The sequence below is a fragment of the Pleuronectes platessa genome, chromosome 3, assembly GCF_947347685.1.
Source record: "Pleuronectes platessa chromosome 3, fPlePla1.1, whole genome shotgun sequence".
In the NCBI taxonomy this organism is placed as follows: domain Eukaryota; kingdom Metazoa; phylum Chordata; class Actinopteri; order Pleuronectiformes; family Pleuronectidae; genus Pleuronectes; species Pleuronectes platessa.
The window spans coordinates 1,666,728-1,684,153 of NC_070628.1; the positions used below are offsets into that span (position 1 = coordinate 1,666,728).

Genomic DNA, 17,426 nt, shown 5'->3' on the forward strand with positions numbered 1-17,426 from the left:
TCAGTTTGAAATAAATCAGATCATCATGTCTCCAAGACAATTTATTTGCATTTAATCCGAGTCCATTTCTGTGAGAGCATGAATGTTTGTTATAATTATTATTGATCGAAATAACAAAACTATATAATAATAAACGGCACAATGCCACAGCACCCCCGTCCCAACACTAAAATACACACATCAAGAAAGAGCTTCTCCACATCTCGTACAGTTGAATATTTAATTGGACACATTTCACAATACACAGCCTTTATCTCTATCTTTATATCTTTCTATTGCACATTTAGAGGAACAATCATGTCTATATTTCAATATTTCTACTTTTATTATTTGTAGTGTTTATATTCTTGCTTTTACTACATTGTCCTCGTGCTGCTCTGTCGATTGTGAATGTCCTCACACGGAGGATCCATCTTATCTCAATTAGTTTTGTTTGTCGAGCAATTTTAACAATTCTCAAAGACGCCTCGCAGCATGACAACAAAACAGAAAGCGGCTCAAAATGAAGAACTATGGATATAACACAATAACACACATGTCTTACTCACACATTGAATCTCTCACCGGATTTCACTTCCCTAAATACGTGGGATTGTGTCATCGTTCTCGTCGCTCAGTCAGCGAGGATCAGTTTCCTCATCTAAGCGTTGATGACCTCACTCCGTGGCTTCGGGCCGTGGACCCTCGCTGTCGTCGGAGTAGTCCTCATGGTCGTCGGAGTAGTGGTACCCGTCATCCGAGCCGTGTTGATCGTCTCCACGCTGACCGCCGGGGGCGTCCCCACTGTGGCGGTTCGACGAGTCCTCGTCACTGTCCTTGTCCTCCGTCCCTCGCCCCCCCCTCTCGGTGGGATCGTCCACGTCTTCGTCGTCCAGGAAGACTTTCCTGTAGCGGACGGGTTGAAACCCCAGGTCTGCGTCCTCCTGGTCACTGATGGACAGAAGAAAAAACACTTTCACCGTTAGACCTGAGATATAAACCCACTGTCACTCTGAACTGGTTTTGTCTTCTCGGTCACTGAACTGGTGAGATCTGCCAGAAGGTAGAAACTTTCTGACTTCACATCTACTTTACTCCTCCAGCTAGTCAGAGCTGAGATGTGCTCAAGATGGACGACACTTCTCCACTTCCTCCCACTGTCTGAAAAACAAGCCCAAATATCCCTGATACGAACGCTGCCATCTTGGCTCTTGGAGTCAGAGTCTGTGCAATGGTGGTCGGGGGATTGAACCCCCGTGTCAAGGTCACGCTGGTACACTCGCTCAACCAACCAGGACGTCTCAGCCCGGTTTATATCATCAAATAACTCATTAATCCAAACTGATCAGAATCATTGAACAAACTTCAGTGAGATCGGATCGACCTGGAATGACACAGAGATGTACTTTTTAATGTGGTCCCATCTGCTATCATGGAGGAGGCAGAACCTTTGCTTCAGCCAGGCACCAGGGGGCGATGGAGAGGCTTTGGCTTCCCTTCTGGGAGCCGTCATGTGGTCCATCTTTATTTACAGTTTCTGAATGAGCACTTCCTGTTTCCGACACATTTCCCTCTTCAGCAGTTACTTGATAATCTACGCCCTGTGATAACAGATAAAACCTAAAGTGTGTTGTTTACACGCGACACTGGATTTGATTTGTCACATTAATTATTATTGATTTAGGGGAATCTAAAAACATGACGAGGTTTACAGTTATTAGCTGTAAAGTGATGATTCTCCACCGTCATCCTTTGATCTTTGTGTTGTTGTGAAGAGGTCACAGATTCACCTGTGTTTGCTGTCACTGGACTGGGAGGCGCTGTGGGCTGATCCTGGTTCAGCTGCTTTGCTGCAGATGAACTCCTCCGTCACGTCACAGCCGGTCACCGCAGCCGTGTAGCGCTTCTCCGCCGCCTGCTTGGCGTTTCTCTGGTGGCAGAGCACAGGTTCAGAAAGCTGCTCTACGTGAAGGTGATCACAGCTGGAGAAGAAACTCTGGAACATCTTCATCACTGTCTTCATCAACTTTCCCCCAGGTCACCTCATGAAGTCTTTGCTTATATTTCTAACTTTATGATGGGATATAATGTAATGTAATAGAGTAATTGTTCATATTAATACTATTATTTCCTTTCTGCTTGCATATATTGCCCCTAGGGGTGGTGTGGCCTAGGGCCTAGGGGGTAGAGTGGTCGTTCTCCAATAAGAAGGTTGCCGGTTCAATCCCCACTCTTCCCCATCTGCATGCCGAAGTGTCCTTGGCAAGATACTGAACCCCTAAATGGCCCCTCATAAATTTTGAGTTTACTAATTGTGAGTCGCTTTGGACAGAAGCTTCAGCCAAATGACATGTAATGTAATGTAATATATTAATTTGCATTTAAGATCTTCACTTTCTATGTAATGAACCTTTAGATTATGTATTTTATGATTTGGTGCTATACAAATAAAATTGAATTGAATCTATTCAGTTTGTGCTTGATCATCTTTCTCCTGTACACCATTTTATGATTATTAAGAAGATTTTTAAACACTGTTACCAAAGGTTCTATATTCAAGGTAACACGTGTTTATCATTCCATCTGTCTGAGCTCAGATGTTCAGTCTTATTGAAGCTTGAGTGAATATAGTGATGGTTCAGCAGCAGTTTATAAAGTCTCTAGTTTCACCTGTGCAACCTGCTCCAGCAGCAGCGGCCTCCCCTTCACCCGCTGCTGCATCTCCTGCACCTCCTGCTGGTACTCCCTCCTGCGCTGGAGGTCTCGTGTCCTGCAGAGTTCAGCAACACAACGGTGAGTCGCCCGTTTCCTTAAGAAAACACACAACTAGTGGACAAACAGAGCAAAGGAAGGTTTGTGGTGCTGGTTTCACTGGACCTGAACTCTTTGAGTTTGGTCTGGTGGGTCTGGGACAGGGCCGTGTGGGGGTCGTTGGCCTGGGCTCGCTTCAACACCACCCGCTGCAGCTTCCTCTCCCTCTGCTTCTGCTTCTCCTTCCACTGCTCCTCCTCCTCTCCGGCCTTCCTCCTCTGCTCCAGCACCTTTCTACTCAGGGAGACAGACTGGTCACAGATGGAGGAGGGTTGGGACGGGGACTTCAGGACAGCAGGGGCAGCTAGTAGAGGACATGGGTGCAACAACCAGCTAGGGGGGTTGTGAGGGCTAACACACTGCTCTGCTGGGGATGATGGGAAAAGGAATTTGATGGGAAAAGGAATTTTCCACTAGTATTCCACTAGGATTCAGATTTCAGACTCAAAAGACAGCTGCTGTGGTGGACATGTTTTGAACAGGATATTTGAGATCTGAGGTGGAAGCCCTCGGAGTCCTAAGATGATACCTCACGGCCTCATGGCGCTTTTTGGTGGCGTCTGTGCCCTTGGTGGGCAGGAGCTCCAGGCTGCCGGAGAGGGAGGAGCAGAGGCTGGAGTTTGGAGTCCGAGTGGCAGCGGAGCTGATGTGTGGCCAGCGCAGCGTGCGGGGGCTGCCCTGCTCCTTCTCGATGTCCGCCAGGATGCGCTCTCGGTGCGAGGGGATCTGAGCCGTCTTCAGGTCGAAGGGTTCACATGTGGTCGTGGGCTTCACCTCCTTTCGTTTCTCCAGGTGCTTCTTGAAGCGTCTGTAGCTGGCGTCGAAGTCCGGCACCTCTTTGTTGATCTGGGGTCTGTGGGGGAAGCTGCTGCCCCCCCCGGCTGCATCGCTGCCCTTGTCTCTGGTCTTCTTCCGTTCGCTGAGTCGTCGTGAGAGCATGCTGGGAGGCATGGAGGCCCCGTGGAGCAGCTCCTGAGCTCTCATCTGGATCTTGATGGAGCGATACAGCTGCTCATCCTTCATCTGCTCCCCCGACGCTGCGGCGTACACGGCCCTGGGCACCGGCTTGGCCCTGAAGGGCTTGACCCGGTCCGGGTGGGAGGCTTCTGGGAGACGCAGCTGCTTCTGCTCCTTCTTGAGTCGCTCCCTCTCCAGGAAGCTGAACGGTTTCTGGATGCTCCGGAGGTGCTGCTCCTCTCGCTCTCGCTTGTTCCTCTGCCGCTCGTCCTTCTGCTCCTGCAGCTCTTCATAGAGCGGCAGGTGAACGTGTGCCGGGACAGGGCTGGCACGGAACTTCCTCTGGCACTCGGTCAGCTCCTCTAGCTGCCGCCGCAGCTCCACGTTCTCCAGCTCGATCTCCGTCCGCGTCCTGATGCCCAGCTTCTGTCTCTCAGCCTCACGCAGGGTCATGTGGAACGGCTTGGGGATCGTCACCCTGTGCTTCCAGCTCTCCCTCTTCTTGCCTTTCCTCTTTCCTGATCTCTTCTGGTCTCCTGGCAGACTCTGGAGCGAGGAGGAGGTCAGGTGACGGGGGTTTGGGGACAGCTTGAAGTCCCTCCACATGTTCCTGATGTGTTCCTGGGGAGAGAAGAGCCGGCCTGTCTCCTCCACTTCTTCACTGACTTCTTGATCCTCGTCTGACGAGTCCGAGTGTCCTGAGCTCCTCCTGAGCTCCAGGGCAGAGTGGGACCTTCTCAGTCGGTGAGACGCTGCTGGGCTGCTGCTTGACCACGGAGGCCTGATTAGAAATACAAATATAATATTAATAAGCACCTGCACTCAGTAAAAAGAGGTTTTCACGAGGAAGAAGTGGATTTTTGTAACAAATAAACAACTTGCACTCATTTCTTTATGAATCTGTGTATTCTTCTTTCAATTAGCTGATTCATCGTTTCGTCTTCACAGAATTCTAAATCTGTCCATCGCAGCTTCTCAGGGCGACAAATTGAAAATGTCCAAAACCCAAAGATATTCAATCTTCACAGTGAGGAAGACGAAACTGAATAATGTGTTTTCATTAGTTCACCTGAAACTAAGAGTGAATGAGCCTTCATGTCTCTGGCCTGTTTGTCCCCCGATGGCCACCGTAGACTCGCCCACTTGGGAGACTGAGCGTTATTCATTTGGTTGAAATTCAGCAGTAGATGCCAGTACGCCCATAGATATATATATAAAGGCTAGATGTCTCGGCCAATGGAGTCAAACGTCCGCACATGGCGGCCATCTTGCCACAGGCGGCTCGCTCACCCATAACATTGTGATGTAATGGAACATGTACTTTTTAAATAAACATAACTTGCTCAATTTTCAACCGATTTTTAAACGGTTTGGTTTGTTATAAACGTCAGAGAAGTAGTTATGACACTGCATACTTATGAATAATTATGTTATTTTCTAAAAAATAGAATAATGTTCTAAATAGGTACAAGATTTCCCTTTACAAATATACATCAAGATTTATTTTATTTTATTTTATTTAAAAAGTACATGTTCCACTACCAACACAATGTTATGGGTGGGCGAGCCGCCTCTGGCAAGATGGCCGCCATGTGCGGACGTTTGACTCTGTTGGCCGAGACATCTAGCCTTTATATCTATATCTATGAGTACATCCTTCACACTGAAGCTTGAGGCTGTTGTGCTGTGGATATCAACATGGCACCATGAGGAGGATGAAGGAGTCCCACCTTTGGTCTTGTGTAAACGTTCTGTCTGTGTTCAAACCACAGAGGGAGATCTATCATCAAGAAACTCATTAAAACCACACACTGGAACAAACATCACAGCCATCCAGATGTTTCCACTTCACTTCTGGGAGCTGTGATGTCGTCCATCTTTATTTTCAGTCTGTGGTTCAAACCGATGGACCGACCTGAGCCCGGCCTCCAGCGCCGTCAGCTCCAGAGGCTCCATGAACTTCAGCTGCAGCTTCCGTCGGTACATGCTCTCCAGCTCGGCCATGGTGCGGAGGTGGGCCCTCTTCAGCTCCTCCAGCTTGCTGTAGTACTCCTCGTTGGAGAAGAAGATGCCGCTCAGGTCCAGACGTTCTCCTGAGGTCACGTTGTTGTTCCTGAAGAGAGGGACGCCGCCCCCCCGACGCTCCTCGTCCCCGGAGTCAGAGCCCGAGTCCTCGTCCTGAAGGAGAAGAGAATCCACGAGTTACAGGAGCAGATGATCAGAATGAGGTTAGAGAGAGAACCTTTGAAAGTATGAAACAATAAAGAAGATTAAATAAATATATACAGAGAAACACCTTAAACTACAGGCAGAAACATTACTTGTACAGAAACGTACTTAAGTAAAGAATCTAAACTGTGTTTGATCATTTGTATCGGGAGATATGGAAATAAACATATACATGTTATACGTATATATGAGTTATGGTTTTCATTGTTATATAAATATGACTATATACGTTTATATAGATAGATGGATATGGGTATAATTTCACCATAGAATATTAAATAGAAGTATACGATATAGTATAACTAAATAAAGATGTCTGAACATGTCAATACAAATGATCTATATATATTAGTTCACTATAGTATACATTATGCATTATGATTTGCGTTTCACTTTTTATATCTTCATCTTTTATATATTTTTATTTAGATATGTTTATGTCTCAATAAATGTTACTTTGTATAAATATTAGAAAAATTGAGTCAATAAGAAGTAAATAGTGAGTAAATATATATTGTTTGTTTTTATTGCTTTTCTTATGTGTGTTGTATTTATTGTGTTTTTATGTTTCTATGTTCATTGTATGCAACAATAACCAGAGCAAATTCCTGGTAGGTGTAAACGTACTTGGTAATAAACACTTTCTGATTCTGATGATATAAATATAGAATGGTATGTAAATAGAAATATATAAATAGGTGAATGTCACAATAAGAGGCATGAGTATGGAAAGGGAATGAAGAGTTCCTTCTACGTCAGATTGAATTATATGATTTCATCTTCAGGCTGATACTTGTATTTAGAAGTTTCCAGAGAGTAACACTGTGTTGATGGTGTTTGTCCTGCCGGCCTCCTGCTGCCCTGCTCAGAGGCACTCAGGCTCCTCCAGGACTAAGCTCATTATCCTGCCGCCCCAGACACATGGGACATATGGTGGAGCAGCTCAGCATGAAGCCGGGCCCTCACACGTTCTCCTTCAGGAGTCTGGCTTCACGCTATCAACACGCGGTTCCTTCAGGAGCTTCAGGGGGCGGCTGCAGGAACCAGTTCAAACCATAATGAAGTGATGGGGATTATAATGGGAACATGGCGTCTGATAAGCTCGTCTAAGAATAGACCGGTCGACACAGTGTGCAGGTCAAATCCCCTCCAGCACTCGGACCTGGACGTCCATCACACCTGCAGCTCAGGAACCATCTTTCTTAGTACTTTTCTCTACCCATAATACTCTGTGTATAGTTAAAGTACACATACTCAGTGTTTTCAGTATTTTGTATTGCCTATTTCTATGATACTTAATACTTTTTCACTCGTTCTCTAGTCGACCTGGTGAATTTCCCCAGAGTCCATGAACCTGATCTCAGTTCAGCTGAGTCATCTCATTCAGGACGAGCAGAACTTCTTAAAATTAACTAATTAATTTAAATCCACCTTTTTAAAACAAATGATCCAATAATGACAATAAAGTAGAAAAAGGTGAGTTAGAGCGAACACCTCCGGATGTGACCTTTGACCTGCGGCTGCGTCAGAACTCTCAGGAGACATTTTAAAAACACGTTTATTGATCAAGTCAACAAACACAAAATAAACAAGTTGAACTTTGAATAAATCATTATTTATGTTTTGTTACATGTTGAGAAATTAAAATGTAGAAAATATAATTTCTGTAGAATTCATTTAGTTGAGTCAGACTCTGTGGGACGTTAACGGGGCTCACCTCCGCCTCGTGCTCCCGGTGCTCCCGGTGTCCCCGGTGGTCCCGGTGCTCCCGGTGGTTCCGGTGCTCCCGGTGGTTCCGGTCCCGCTCGTACGAGGCCAGCGGCGCCTTGGTGAGCGGGTCCACCGGCGTCTTGAGACACGACGTCACCAGCACGTTGGTCCGGTGAGACTCCATCAACACGGCGTCTCTCGCCGGGCGGCGGTCACCGGGCAACGGGCAGCGCTGGGAGGAAGTGACGCAGCCGGACAGGAAGTCAGGCCTCTTTACTAAATAAAAGTCTGTATCGCACCTGTTGTTTTAGTATTACCTTTATTTTTATTTTCATATTTCTGCTTTCATGTGACACAGCTCGATATTTATTCATATAAATTGAACACTTAAACCTGCTAGTCTCCTTATCACATCCTGTTCATTGTTATTACTTATATTTAAATTTTATTTCTTTTTTAAACTGTCCTCAAACTGTGCTATAAATTAAAGTTTATTTATTCATATTGGATGTTCCTCTTGTTTTAATCTGTTTTAGAAAGTTGTATATGAAAGAGGTTTATGATTTTATTTCTGAACGCTCTCTGGACCAGTCTCCCTGAAGACCTGAGGGCAGCAAGAGTGAATTTACATTATCTAAATAAAACAATATCATCTATAGAAAATAATCTTAGACACTAATGTCTTCAAGCTCCTTAGTATTGACCACTAAGGCCCGGGTCACATATACAGGAATTTATCAATCTGTAACTGAGGAAGTGAATGAATTCACTTCCTGTGTCGAGGCAAATCCCAGAGTGACTCTTTTGGAAAATCAGTGTCATTTGTTTTTATTCCTGAGATTTATTGATTTTGAAGTTTTCAAAATGATCTATTTCTTCAACTTGTATTTCCTTGTTTTCCCATTGATATTCTTGAATGTTTGTTCTGGTTCTCAGTCACACATCACCGATTTAAAACGTAATAAATATTAAACCAGCTGTTAAATCAACAAAGTGTACATAACACTACAAACATAATTTTAGATATTAAATGCATCCATTTCAGCCTTGTATTAATGCAAATGTTGGCCATAACTTTAATAAAAGGTTTAGAAATGAAAAAATCCAGAAAATCTGAGACAAATGACCCGAGTGTTCAGCAGAATGAGGAGACAGGCAACAGCTGGAGTGTCAACAAAAAAAACAAGCCTTTTTTATTAAATTATGCAACGTAACAACTACAGTGGGAATCTGAACAGACTGGTGTCAACACGGCCGTCGATCCCTCGCAGTGCGAACAGGCTAAGTTACAGAACTCACAGGACAGAGTCAGATCCCTTATCGAGCGCTCACCTGGAACAGAAGAAAACACACGTTCAGTTAAGACTCGCAGTCAGAAGGAAGCTCCGGTTCTCTGAGCAGCAGGAAGACGGGGAGGAGGTGTCTTACCAAGTCGTCGATCTTGAGGATGCTGCGGACCGTCTCCGTGGCCAGGGTCAGGCAGCAGATGGAAACCAGCAGAGGCTGCACCACCAGCTCCTCCAGGATGTTGGAGATCCCGCCCTGTCACAGACACACAGTAAACCAGTGGTGAATAATCAGCACCATCACATGTGCGGCTTTCATAAAGATCACTGCAGGAAGGAATGATTTCCATTTCCCTAAATCGATCTGGAAATAGACTGAAAAAACACTTCTCCAAATCTTTACATTTGATTAAAGTTACAGTGAAAGAAAAAACAGAATTCTTTTATATTTGAGAAACTAAAACCATCTTCTCTTTTCTCCACTTAGTCATTTCACGGACATCATTGAGTCACCACAGCGTCAAACCTACCTTGCGGACGTTGATGCCCGCCATCTTGTCCCCCTGGGCGTGCCGGTTGCGGAGCTCTGTCACGGTGGAGATGGGGTTCAGGCCGGCGTTCTCAGCCAGCGTGGAGGGGACCACCTCCAGGGCGTCGGCGTACGCCCGCACGCAGTAGGCCTCCATGCCGGCCAGGGTGCGCGAGTACTCAGCCAGACGCACGGCCAGCTCGATCTCGGGGGCGCCACCACCGGCGATCAGGGCCCTGAGGGACGGAGGAGCAGAAAGAAGAGGAACAATTTGAACAAATCTTTCATATCAAAAGAAACGATTATATATTAACTAATATTTTATTCTTTGGAGATTCCTCAGTTGTCTCACAGTGTTTCTGGGAAATATAAAATAAGTGTGTGACCGCCCCGCCGCCAAGCTGCGGAGACAACCAGGCTGAAGTAACGGGGAGCGTTCCACTTTCATGTTCCTCTGTTTGTTACGCTCCTACACAATGAAGCTTTGCAGGAGCGCCTTTGATAAGAGGGAATCTGAGAGTGTACGTTCAATATCCAGGAAGTAGACATAGATATAATAAACAGTATTTGGACGTTATCTTTCTACTCTTATGTCATAAATCAGGAGTTTATTCTTCCCTCTAGAGAAAGGACCAACCTCTTCTTGACCAGGCAGCGGATGACGCACAGGGCGTCGTGGATGGAGCGCTCGGCCTCCTCGATCACCAGCTTGTTGGAGCCTCGGACCACGATGCTCACCGTCTTCCCCGGGCTGGCACAGCCGGTGACCTGCAGGGAGCAGCAGCAGAAGGGATTAGTGGAGCTGGAACATCGAGGTGCGTCAGATACATCCTTTCACAATCCAGGATGCCAGTCTCACCTTGACCAGTTTGCCAGATCCGTCCAGGTTCACCTCCTCCACCAGCTCTGCCGAGCCGAGCATCTCAGGTAAGAAGTGGTCGATGTGAGCGATGGGCTTGGTGCCGATCGTCTGCAGAGGAGCAGAGACTTCATTTTATTTTCCTGTCACACATCAGCTTCTTTCCAAAGTACGATGAGTTGGCAGACATTTTATTCATTTGGAGATTCCTCAGTTGTCTCAAAGTGTTTCTGGGAAATATAACTCAAGTGTGTGACCGCCCCCCCGCCAAGCTGCGGAGACAACCAGGCGTGAAGTAACGGGGAGCGTTCCACTTTAATGTTCCTCTGTTTGTTACGCTCCAACACAATGAAGCTTTGCAGGAGCGCCTTTGATAAGAGGGAATCTGAGAGTGTACGTTCAATATCCAGGAAGTAGACATAGAAATAATAAACAGTATTTGGACGTTGTCTTTCTACTCTTATGTCATCAATCAGCAGTTTACTCTTCTGTCAACAGGAATGATCCCGGTTCTGTTTATATTTAATTCCGGTGGTTTAAGTCGTCACCTAGGATCAGAATTAGAAATGACCATGAAACAGAGACTTCCTGTCTGGTGTGTGATTATAGTTCATATGGAAACTTCGATTTTCTCAGAGAGTAAACTGACATTAGTCCTGAGAAACAGCTGGAGACTCTGCTGACGCTCACCTTGCAGATGAACTCGATGTCTTCTCTCTCGATTTCCTTAATCACCATGATCTTCATTTTGTTGAGGAAGTGCAGGGCGAGGTCGCTCAGAGCATCTCTGTCACAGGACGGTGAGTGGTCAGTATCAAACATGTTCCTATCACGAGTCTGACGAGTTGAGGAACATCTGTGGTCATGTGATGGGTGTGTACCTGAGGATGGACTTCTGGATGAGCAGCACGTTGCAGCCGGCCTTCTTGACCTGCTTCACCAGGTTGAGGATGTAAGCACGTTCCTCCCGGAGAACACGATCCATCTGGGCGTAGTCTGAGACCACGATCTGGTTGTCCATCTGCATCGCAACACAACCAACACACAACAGGTCAGGGGCCGTTTGAAAAAAACCTCCACAGGTAGATTCTAACGAGAGTCTTCCCTCTCAGCTGATCAGGTCACTCACGTCGGTCTTGGGAGGAGACAGGCAGAACTGGATGAGGCCGATCTTGGCCTTCTCCACACGGGACACGCCGGTGCTCGCCACCCTCTGGGTCAGCACCAGGCCGTCCACCATCTCACAATCATCAATTGTGCCACTGAAAACACACACGCAGGTTTAAAATGCTTTAAAACAAAATATTACACACAAAAACTATGATATTTCCCAGTGTAACTTCTAAACCGGTCAAATACTGTTGAGGCTACTTGAGTAGAAACAGCTGGACTCCAGTTCTCACCCGAGCTTCTTGATGATCTTGATGTCCTGCAGGTCCACGTTGGTGGCGGTGGCCGGGTCGATGACCCTCATGACGGCGTCCACGCTCATGGGCGCCAGCAGGCTGGAGTACTGGGACACCACCTTGGAGCACAGGGACGTGGTGGCGCTGTTGAGCAGCGTCTCGCGGTCGCTGAGCAGCACCGGCCGGCTCATGCCCGTCAGAACCTCCACGCCCTTCTCCACCGCCTTCTGGAAGGACTCCGAGATGATGGTGGGGTGGATACCTGAGGGGACCAAGTGTTTAATGACACATCGATCCTTCTCATGAATTTACAACAACACTACTGATCAGGTGGATGTTCTTCAGTCTCACCTTTCTGGAGCAGCTTGGAGCAGGAGTCCAGCAGCGCTCCGGCAATCACCACCACGGAGGTGGTGCCGTCCCCGGCCTCGATGTCCTGGGCTTTGGACAGTTCCACCAGCTGAAAGACACATTACCAGTTAGGAGAAAAGTAAAAGTCTGCACTCAACCACCTCCTTCCCTCTAGAGGGGAATCCATCCACCACACGGGTCGTACCATTTTGGCTGCGGGGTGCAGCACCTGCATCTGCTTCAGGATGGTGGCTCCGTCGTTGGTGATGGTCACGTCACCTTTCTCGTCCTGGATCTGAAACGGAAAAACAGCTTCTGCTTAGAGACACGTGTGAGGGGCGTGGAGCTGTGGAGACTCAGAGACAAACATCTGCTCACTGACCATCTTGTCCATTCCTTTGGGTCCCAGGCTCGTTCTGATGGCGTCTGCCACGGCTGAAAACAAGAAGGTGAAGAGTCAGAGCAGGGTCAGAGAAGAAGCTCATTGTCCTCCCGAGGGGACAGTCTGTGTCCTCTACTGGTTCTGTCTGGATGCATGTCTTCAGTTTGGCCTCTGGTTCATCTCCTGCAGTGTCCTCACTGACGTCATCCAGAGGTTTCACTCCCCAGTGGAAAGGAGCTGAGCAGAACTTCTCTGGATCACTTCAGGAGAGGAAGCAGCTCAGTGTGAAACCAGATGAACTGACGAGTCACTGACGACACAGACGCTACTGACCGTTTACATGGAACCAGCACGTGTCCAAATCAAATGAGAGAGAGGATGGATTGATGATAAATAGGACGAATGGGTGGATGATAGATAAATGATTAATGGATAGATGTAGGGATAATCAATAGATGGTTGATAAATAGATAGATGATGGAGGGATGATACATAGATAGATGATAGATGAATGAATGAGAGATGATAAATAGATAGATGAATGGATGAATGATGGATAGATGGAGGGATGATAGATAGATGTACGTCAGGATGATAAAATGAACAGAACATGAATAATTCACTAACAAAGCCTCAGTTATGAGAAAGAACAATAAACCCAGTTTCCCATCGTCCATTAGAACCTCGACCGGCTCAGTGGCTGAGATGATTTCTTCTGTAAAAGCACTGAACTCAGATCAGCCTCAGAATGAATCTGAGCATCTTTTATAACGGAACCCAGCTCGGGTCGCAGATCTGGAATCTGTTGAGTCACGCAGCTCGCGCCCTGCAGCACACGCAGAGGCTCCATATGAGGAAGAACCCGGGTGTGGAGTGAGAGCACCGACATGTGCACTACAGACCTAGAGAACCTGCGCAGTACTGACATGTCTGTAGTTGCGTGGTGCGGTATAACGGTAATCTGGGTTATTGTTAGCGGGGGTTTCGCGCCGGACAGGCGGCGCAGCCCTGCCCATCCCCGGGGCTTTGTCTCGGACCGGGCCGCAGGGGTGAGCCCGCACGTTAGCTCCAGTTAGCATGTAGCTCACCTTTAGCAGCGGAGATGTTACTGAACCGGATCTGGGCCGGCTTGTCCCGGTCCACGTACGCCCCCCCGGCTTTGTTTCTGCCTCCCAGGGAGAGCCTCGGTGCCGCCATCATCTCGGGCATCGCGGCCAACTAGCGGATGGAGGGTGTTCGGGTGCAGGTTCGGAGCGGTACCAGGGGACCGCGGGGCTGAGGGACGCGGTTCGGCGGCGGATGGACTCGGATTGAGGTGAAATCGTTCCGGTGCCGGCGAGAAGCTTCCAGAACCACGGCAGCCTGCGTAGAGAGAGGGAGGATCCGGCCACTTGATATGACGTATCCAGACCCAACGCGTCAATCACCGATTCAACAGGGTTAATTTAATAACTCATCAAAACAGTTAAAACACTGATTAAATTCACCGAGTAATCAACAATTATCAAAGATAAAATGATTTTAATATGATTTTGTTTTCACTGATTTGTGAATTTATACATTTAGCTGCGACACGCTGACTGCGGATCGATTGGTTCTGTCTGTTGAGGCTGCAGATGCTAGTGGGTGGTAGCATGCTAACAGGAAGCTGAAGCGTGTTTCCTGCCTCCACTTGAGACCCGAGTGAAAGAACCGATCCTCCGCCAGGTAGGTTCCTCTCGCACCTTCACCCGCAGCTCGTGACTCTGCTCGAGGGCACAGCTTCTCCCTGTGGCTGCGAGAAGCTCCGTGCTAGCTCCGTTAGCTTAGCATCCCCAGAGTCTCGTGCTGTGGCAGGAGTAACAAAACTGTCTCCACATGTGACCTGAGTGGAAGTTTAATATAGAGTATATATAAAGTATAAGAATAAGCTGCAGAATGAAAAGATTCATTAAAAGTAGAAGCTCTTTAGACTCTTTAGATTATTATTACATTAATGTGCACTTTAATTGTTGCTGTTGCATTAAATAAATTAGATTTGTGTTTGTTCTCCTTAAATATTGTCACATTTCCACAGAACCTGAAGTAACATCTACACATCACAAATAAAAACAACAACAAATCAAACCTCTTCAGAGAAAAGGCAGCAGATCCTCACATTGAAGGAACTGAGGAGTGTTTGTTGTTATTCTTTGTGTATTGAGAGGGACAGTTTTTCCACCAGAGAGACAAGTGTATTTATCTCTATGATCATCATAGTGATCACTGGCATTTATGTCCCTTTTACTTACTGACAGATATGTCTTTACGACCTAATATCCAGATGTGAGCCTGGTTGATGTATCGCTCAGGTTCTAGATGTGAGTCCTGATCCTGTTGAATGAGAATCCTGCTCACATGAACAGTACAGACGATCGGTCACTCTCACACTGAGACTGAGAGGATTTGAGGTTAATAGGTTAATTTCTGTGTGTTGTGTGAAACATGTGGGTGCTCGTCCTGCAGCCTGCCGCCATGCTGCCTCTGAAGGAGAAGGACAAGCCCATCGTCCAGAAGCTGCTTTCAGCCGGCTGCTGCGCTCGCTGCATCCTCAGGTTCTGCTGCACCCGCGTCCAGGCGGCCTACAGACAGCCTGAGCAGGTGGGACACACACACAGCATGTGTGCTCATTATCCACCATCTCTAAATGTCCAGTGGTCCCTCTTTACACCAGTTGTCCTTGTGCCATCTCACCCAGGAAACGCTGAAGGAGCTCCTAGCTTTCATCAGCAACCCCCAAGATCCAGCAGCCTTAGAGTCCAATGGAGACAACAAGTCCCATGATGCAGCTGTGTCCGAGTCCACAGGAGACAACAACCCCCATGATGCAGCTGAGGACCCACCGAGCAAAAGAGCTAAACTGGAACCAAGCGAGACGACCGCCGGGTCAGAGGAGAAAGAAGAAGACGCTGCTGCCAAGTCACGTGTGTGTGTGGTGTGTTTGGGAATCCTGCAGGAGTTCTGTGACACCGCTCAGGCTGTAAAGGTGTGTGTGTGTGTGTGTGTCTCTGTGTGTGTGTCTGTGACAACCAGTGTCAGTTTGTGTGGTGTTGGATATGAATCTATGTGTTTGTATCTTCACAGATTGCAGAGGCGGTGAAAGCTGAAAAATACGAGTTTGACTCCGTGATGTGTTCCGTCTCTCTGCCGGCCCAGCTGTGTGTCCGTGAGGTGTGTGTTTGTGTGTCTGTCTGACTGCAACTCATGGTTACACACATTGTTTTTATATTTCTGTCCATCCTATTTCTAATTAATGGATTAATCACTTGTGTAAATGTTGTTTTTCTTTTTCACTATGGCCCTAATGCTACACTGTTATATATCAGTCCCAGATCCATGGATGGTTAATTCTGTGGGAAATCAGAAAATTTAAAAGATAATCACATCTCGTGATGTTAAAGAAACTCGTTAATAATTCATCGATCGTCACCGAAAGGGAAATAGTTCTTCGTTGACTCGTGTCCCTTCCTTCTGTTAAGTTTCATGGAATCTGTTGTGTAGTCGTTGTGTAATCACGCTGACAAACCTAACCTCCTCCTTGTCTGGGCCCTGCAGCACTCCTGTTGGCTGCACGTGAAGAAGGAAGTGAGGTAAAGTGAATCTTGACCTTTTGACCTCACTCAGGCGTCTCGTGGATCCTGAGGTTTAACTGGAACTCTTCCTACGTTCAGAGACAAGATCCTGGTGCTGGACAAGGACGACATCATCCCGCTGAAGGAGGCCTTCAAGTGGGTGGTGCAGGGCCTGGTCTCCAAGGGGCTGGGGGGGGTGGCCATGGTTAACAAGGTAAGCCACATCCACGATGAGAGAAGAGAAGATTAAGATTAAAGAAAGATAATTTTCCTTTTTTGAAAACTTGGCTTTCGTGCCTAGATTTGAACTTTTATCGGTCGAGGGAAAGATGAGGACTCGGTGCCTTGCTCAGGGATACTTGGGTGGGGGGGGGGGGGGGGGGGGTGGGCGGCATCGTGATTGGTAATTGACGACCATGCAGCTGAAAGATGAAACAACTTTGCACTTTTTTTGGTGTGTCTTCAGGGGGGGCTGGAGGTCGGAGTGGAGTTCACCCACGAAGCTACAGACGCCGACTGCCACTTCCTGTGAGTACTGAGCTCTGAGAGAAGGAGCTGGAAGTTTGTTCTTCAGTCTCGGACCAGGAAGTGTTCCTGTGTTTCAGACTGGTTCAGAACCACTGTTTGAAAATGAAGATTGTCTGTCATGCCTGAGGTCGACCAAAGTTGAGCAGTTTCTCGTCAGAATTACATGACAGTGCATAGAGCTTTTAATTTGAAACTACGGCTACAGGAAGTATAGTCATGTTGCAACTTCAACGTTAAAAGTTTATTATAGTCAAACAGGACATTGCTGTGGTATGTCTGTGCTGAGCATGAATATACAAATGTAAAACCTACCGGGTTTTTAAGATTTGATCAGGTTTACTGCTGTGCTGACCTCTGACCTTTGTCCACCTCTGTCCATCTCCCAGAGCCTCAGTGTGTCCCGACTGCTTCAAACCCGGCAAGAAGAAACAGGTGAGGTCACACGTCACATGTCTTTGTAATGAATTACAGGAACGAGTCTTAAAACCTGTTGTGATTAAATCCAAACTTCACGTTATTCACTTCATATTTTAATTATTTTAGTTTGCAGTTTAAAAAAAAGATACTTCCTCCATTTGTAGTTTAAAAATGAGTTCACTGTGACCTTTGACCCGTGAAATGTCAAGTCCTGGGTAAAGATCAGGTCGTCTTTTAGCCTTGTCCTCACTCTCTCTTTCTCTCTTTCTCTCTCACTCTCTCAATCTCTCTCACTCACTCACTCACTCACTCACTCTCTGTCTCCCCCTCCCTCCCTCCCTCCCTCCCTCTCTCTCTCTCTCTCTCTCTCTCTCTCTCTCTCTCTCTCTCTC

The 17,426-nt window shown here is 47.0% G+C and overlaps 3 protein-coding genes across 3 annotated transcripts in view; 1 reads left to right on the top strand and 2 right to left on the bottom strand.

Moving 5' to 3' along the window:
- Positions 1-656: 656 nt before the first annotated feature.
- Positions 657-8,109, bottom strand: fam161a (FAM161 centrosomal protein A). Its single transcript, XM_053419665.1, has 8 exons — positions 8,099-8,109; positions 7,700-7,985; positions 5,663-5,919; positions 3,320-4,528; positions 2,857-3,024; positions 2,650-2,749; positions 1,770-1,909; positions 657-930 (listed from the first exon to the last, which is right to left on the bottom strand). Exons 1-8 carry the CDS (start codon positions 8,107-8,109, stop codon positions 657-659), a joined length of 2,445 nt encoding a protein of 814 aa, XP_053275640.1.
- Positions 8,110-8,849: 740 nt separating this feature from the next.
- Positions 8,850-13,880, bottom strand: cct4 (chaperonin containing TCP1, subunit 4 (delta)). Its single transcript, XM_053415936.1, has 13 exons — positions 13,588-13,880; positions 12,500-12,552; positions 12,323-12,412; positions 12,118-12,226; positions 11,764-12,028; positions 11,490-11,622; positions 11,242-11,381; positions 11,051-11,147; positions 10,361-10,471; positions 10,139-10,269; positions 9,503-9,737; positions 9,115-9,228; positions 8,850-9,018 (listed from the first exon to the last, which is right to left on the bottom strand). The coding sequence occupies exons 1-13, from the start codon at positions 13,706-13,708 to the stop codon at positions 9,004-9,006; spliced, it is 1,614 nt and encodes a 537-aa protein (XP_053271911.1). The 5' UTR covers positions 13,709-13,880; the 3' UTR covers positions 8,850-9,003.
- pus10 (pseudouridine synthase 10) overlaps positions 13,814-17,426 on the top strand; it is a 7,510-nt gene continuing 3,897 nt past the window's right edge. The window contains exons 1-9 of the mRNA XM_053415922.1: positions 13,814-13,938; positions 14,066-14,206; positions 14,984-15,118; positions 15,216-15,503; positions 15,602-15,688; positions 16,073-16,107; positions 16,189-16,303; positions 16,556-16,617; positions 17,004-17,049. Of these exons, the coding sequence (XP_053271897.1) occupies positions 14,993-15,118; positions 15,216-15,503; positions 15,602-15,688; positions 16,073-16,107; positions 16,189-16,303; positions 16,556-16,617; positions 17,004-17,049 (759 nt within the window). The 5' untranslated portion in view covers positions 13,814-13,938; positions 14,066-14,206; positions 14,984-14,992. The remainder of the gene's footprint in view (positions 13,939-14,065; positions 14,207-14,983; positions 15,119-15,215; positions 15,504-15,601; positions 15,689-16,072; positions 16,108-16,188; positions 16,304-16,555; positions 16,618-17,003; positions 17,050-17,426) is intronic.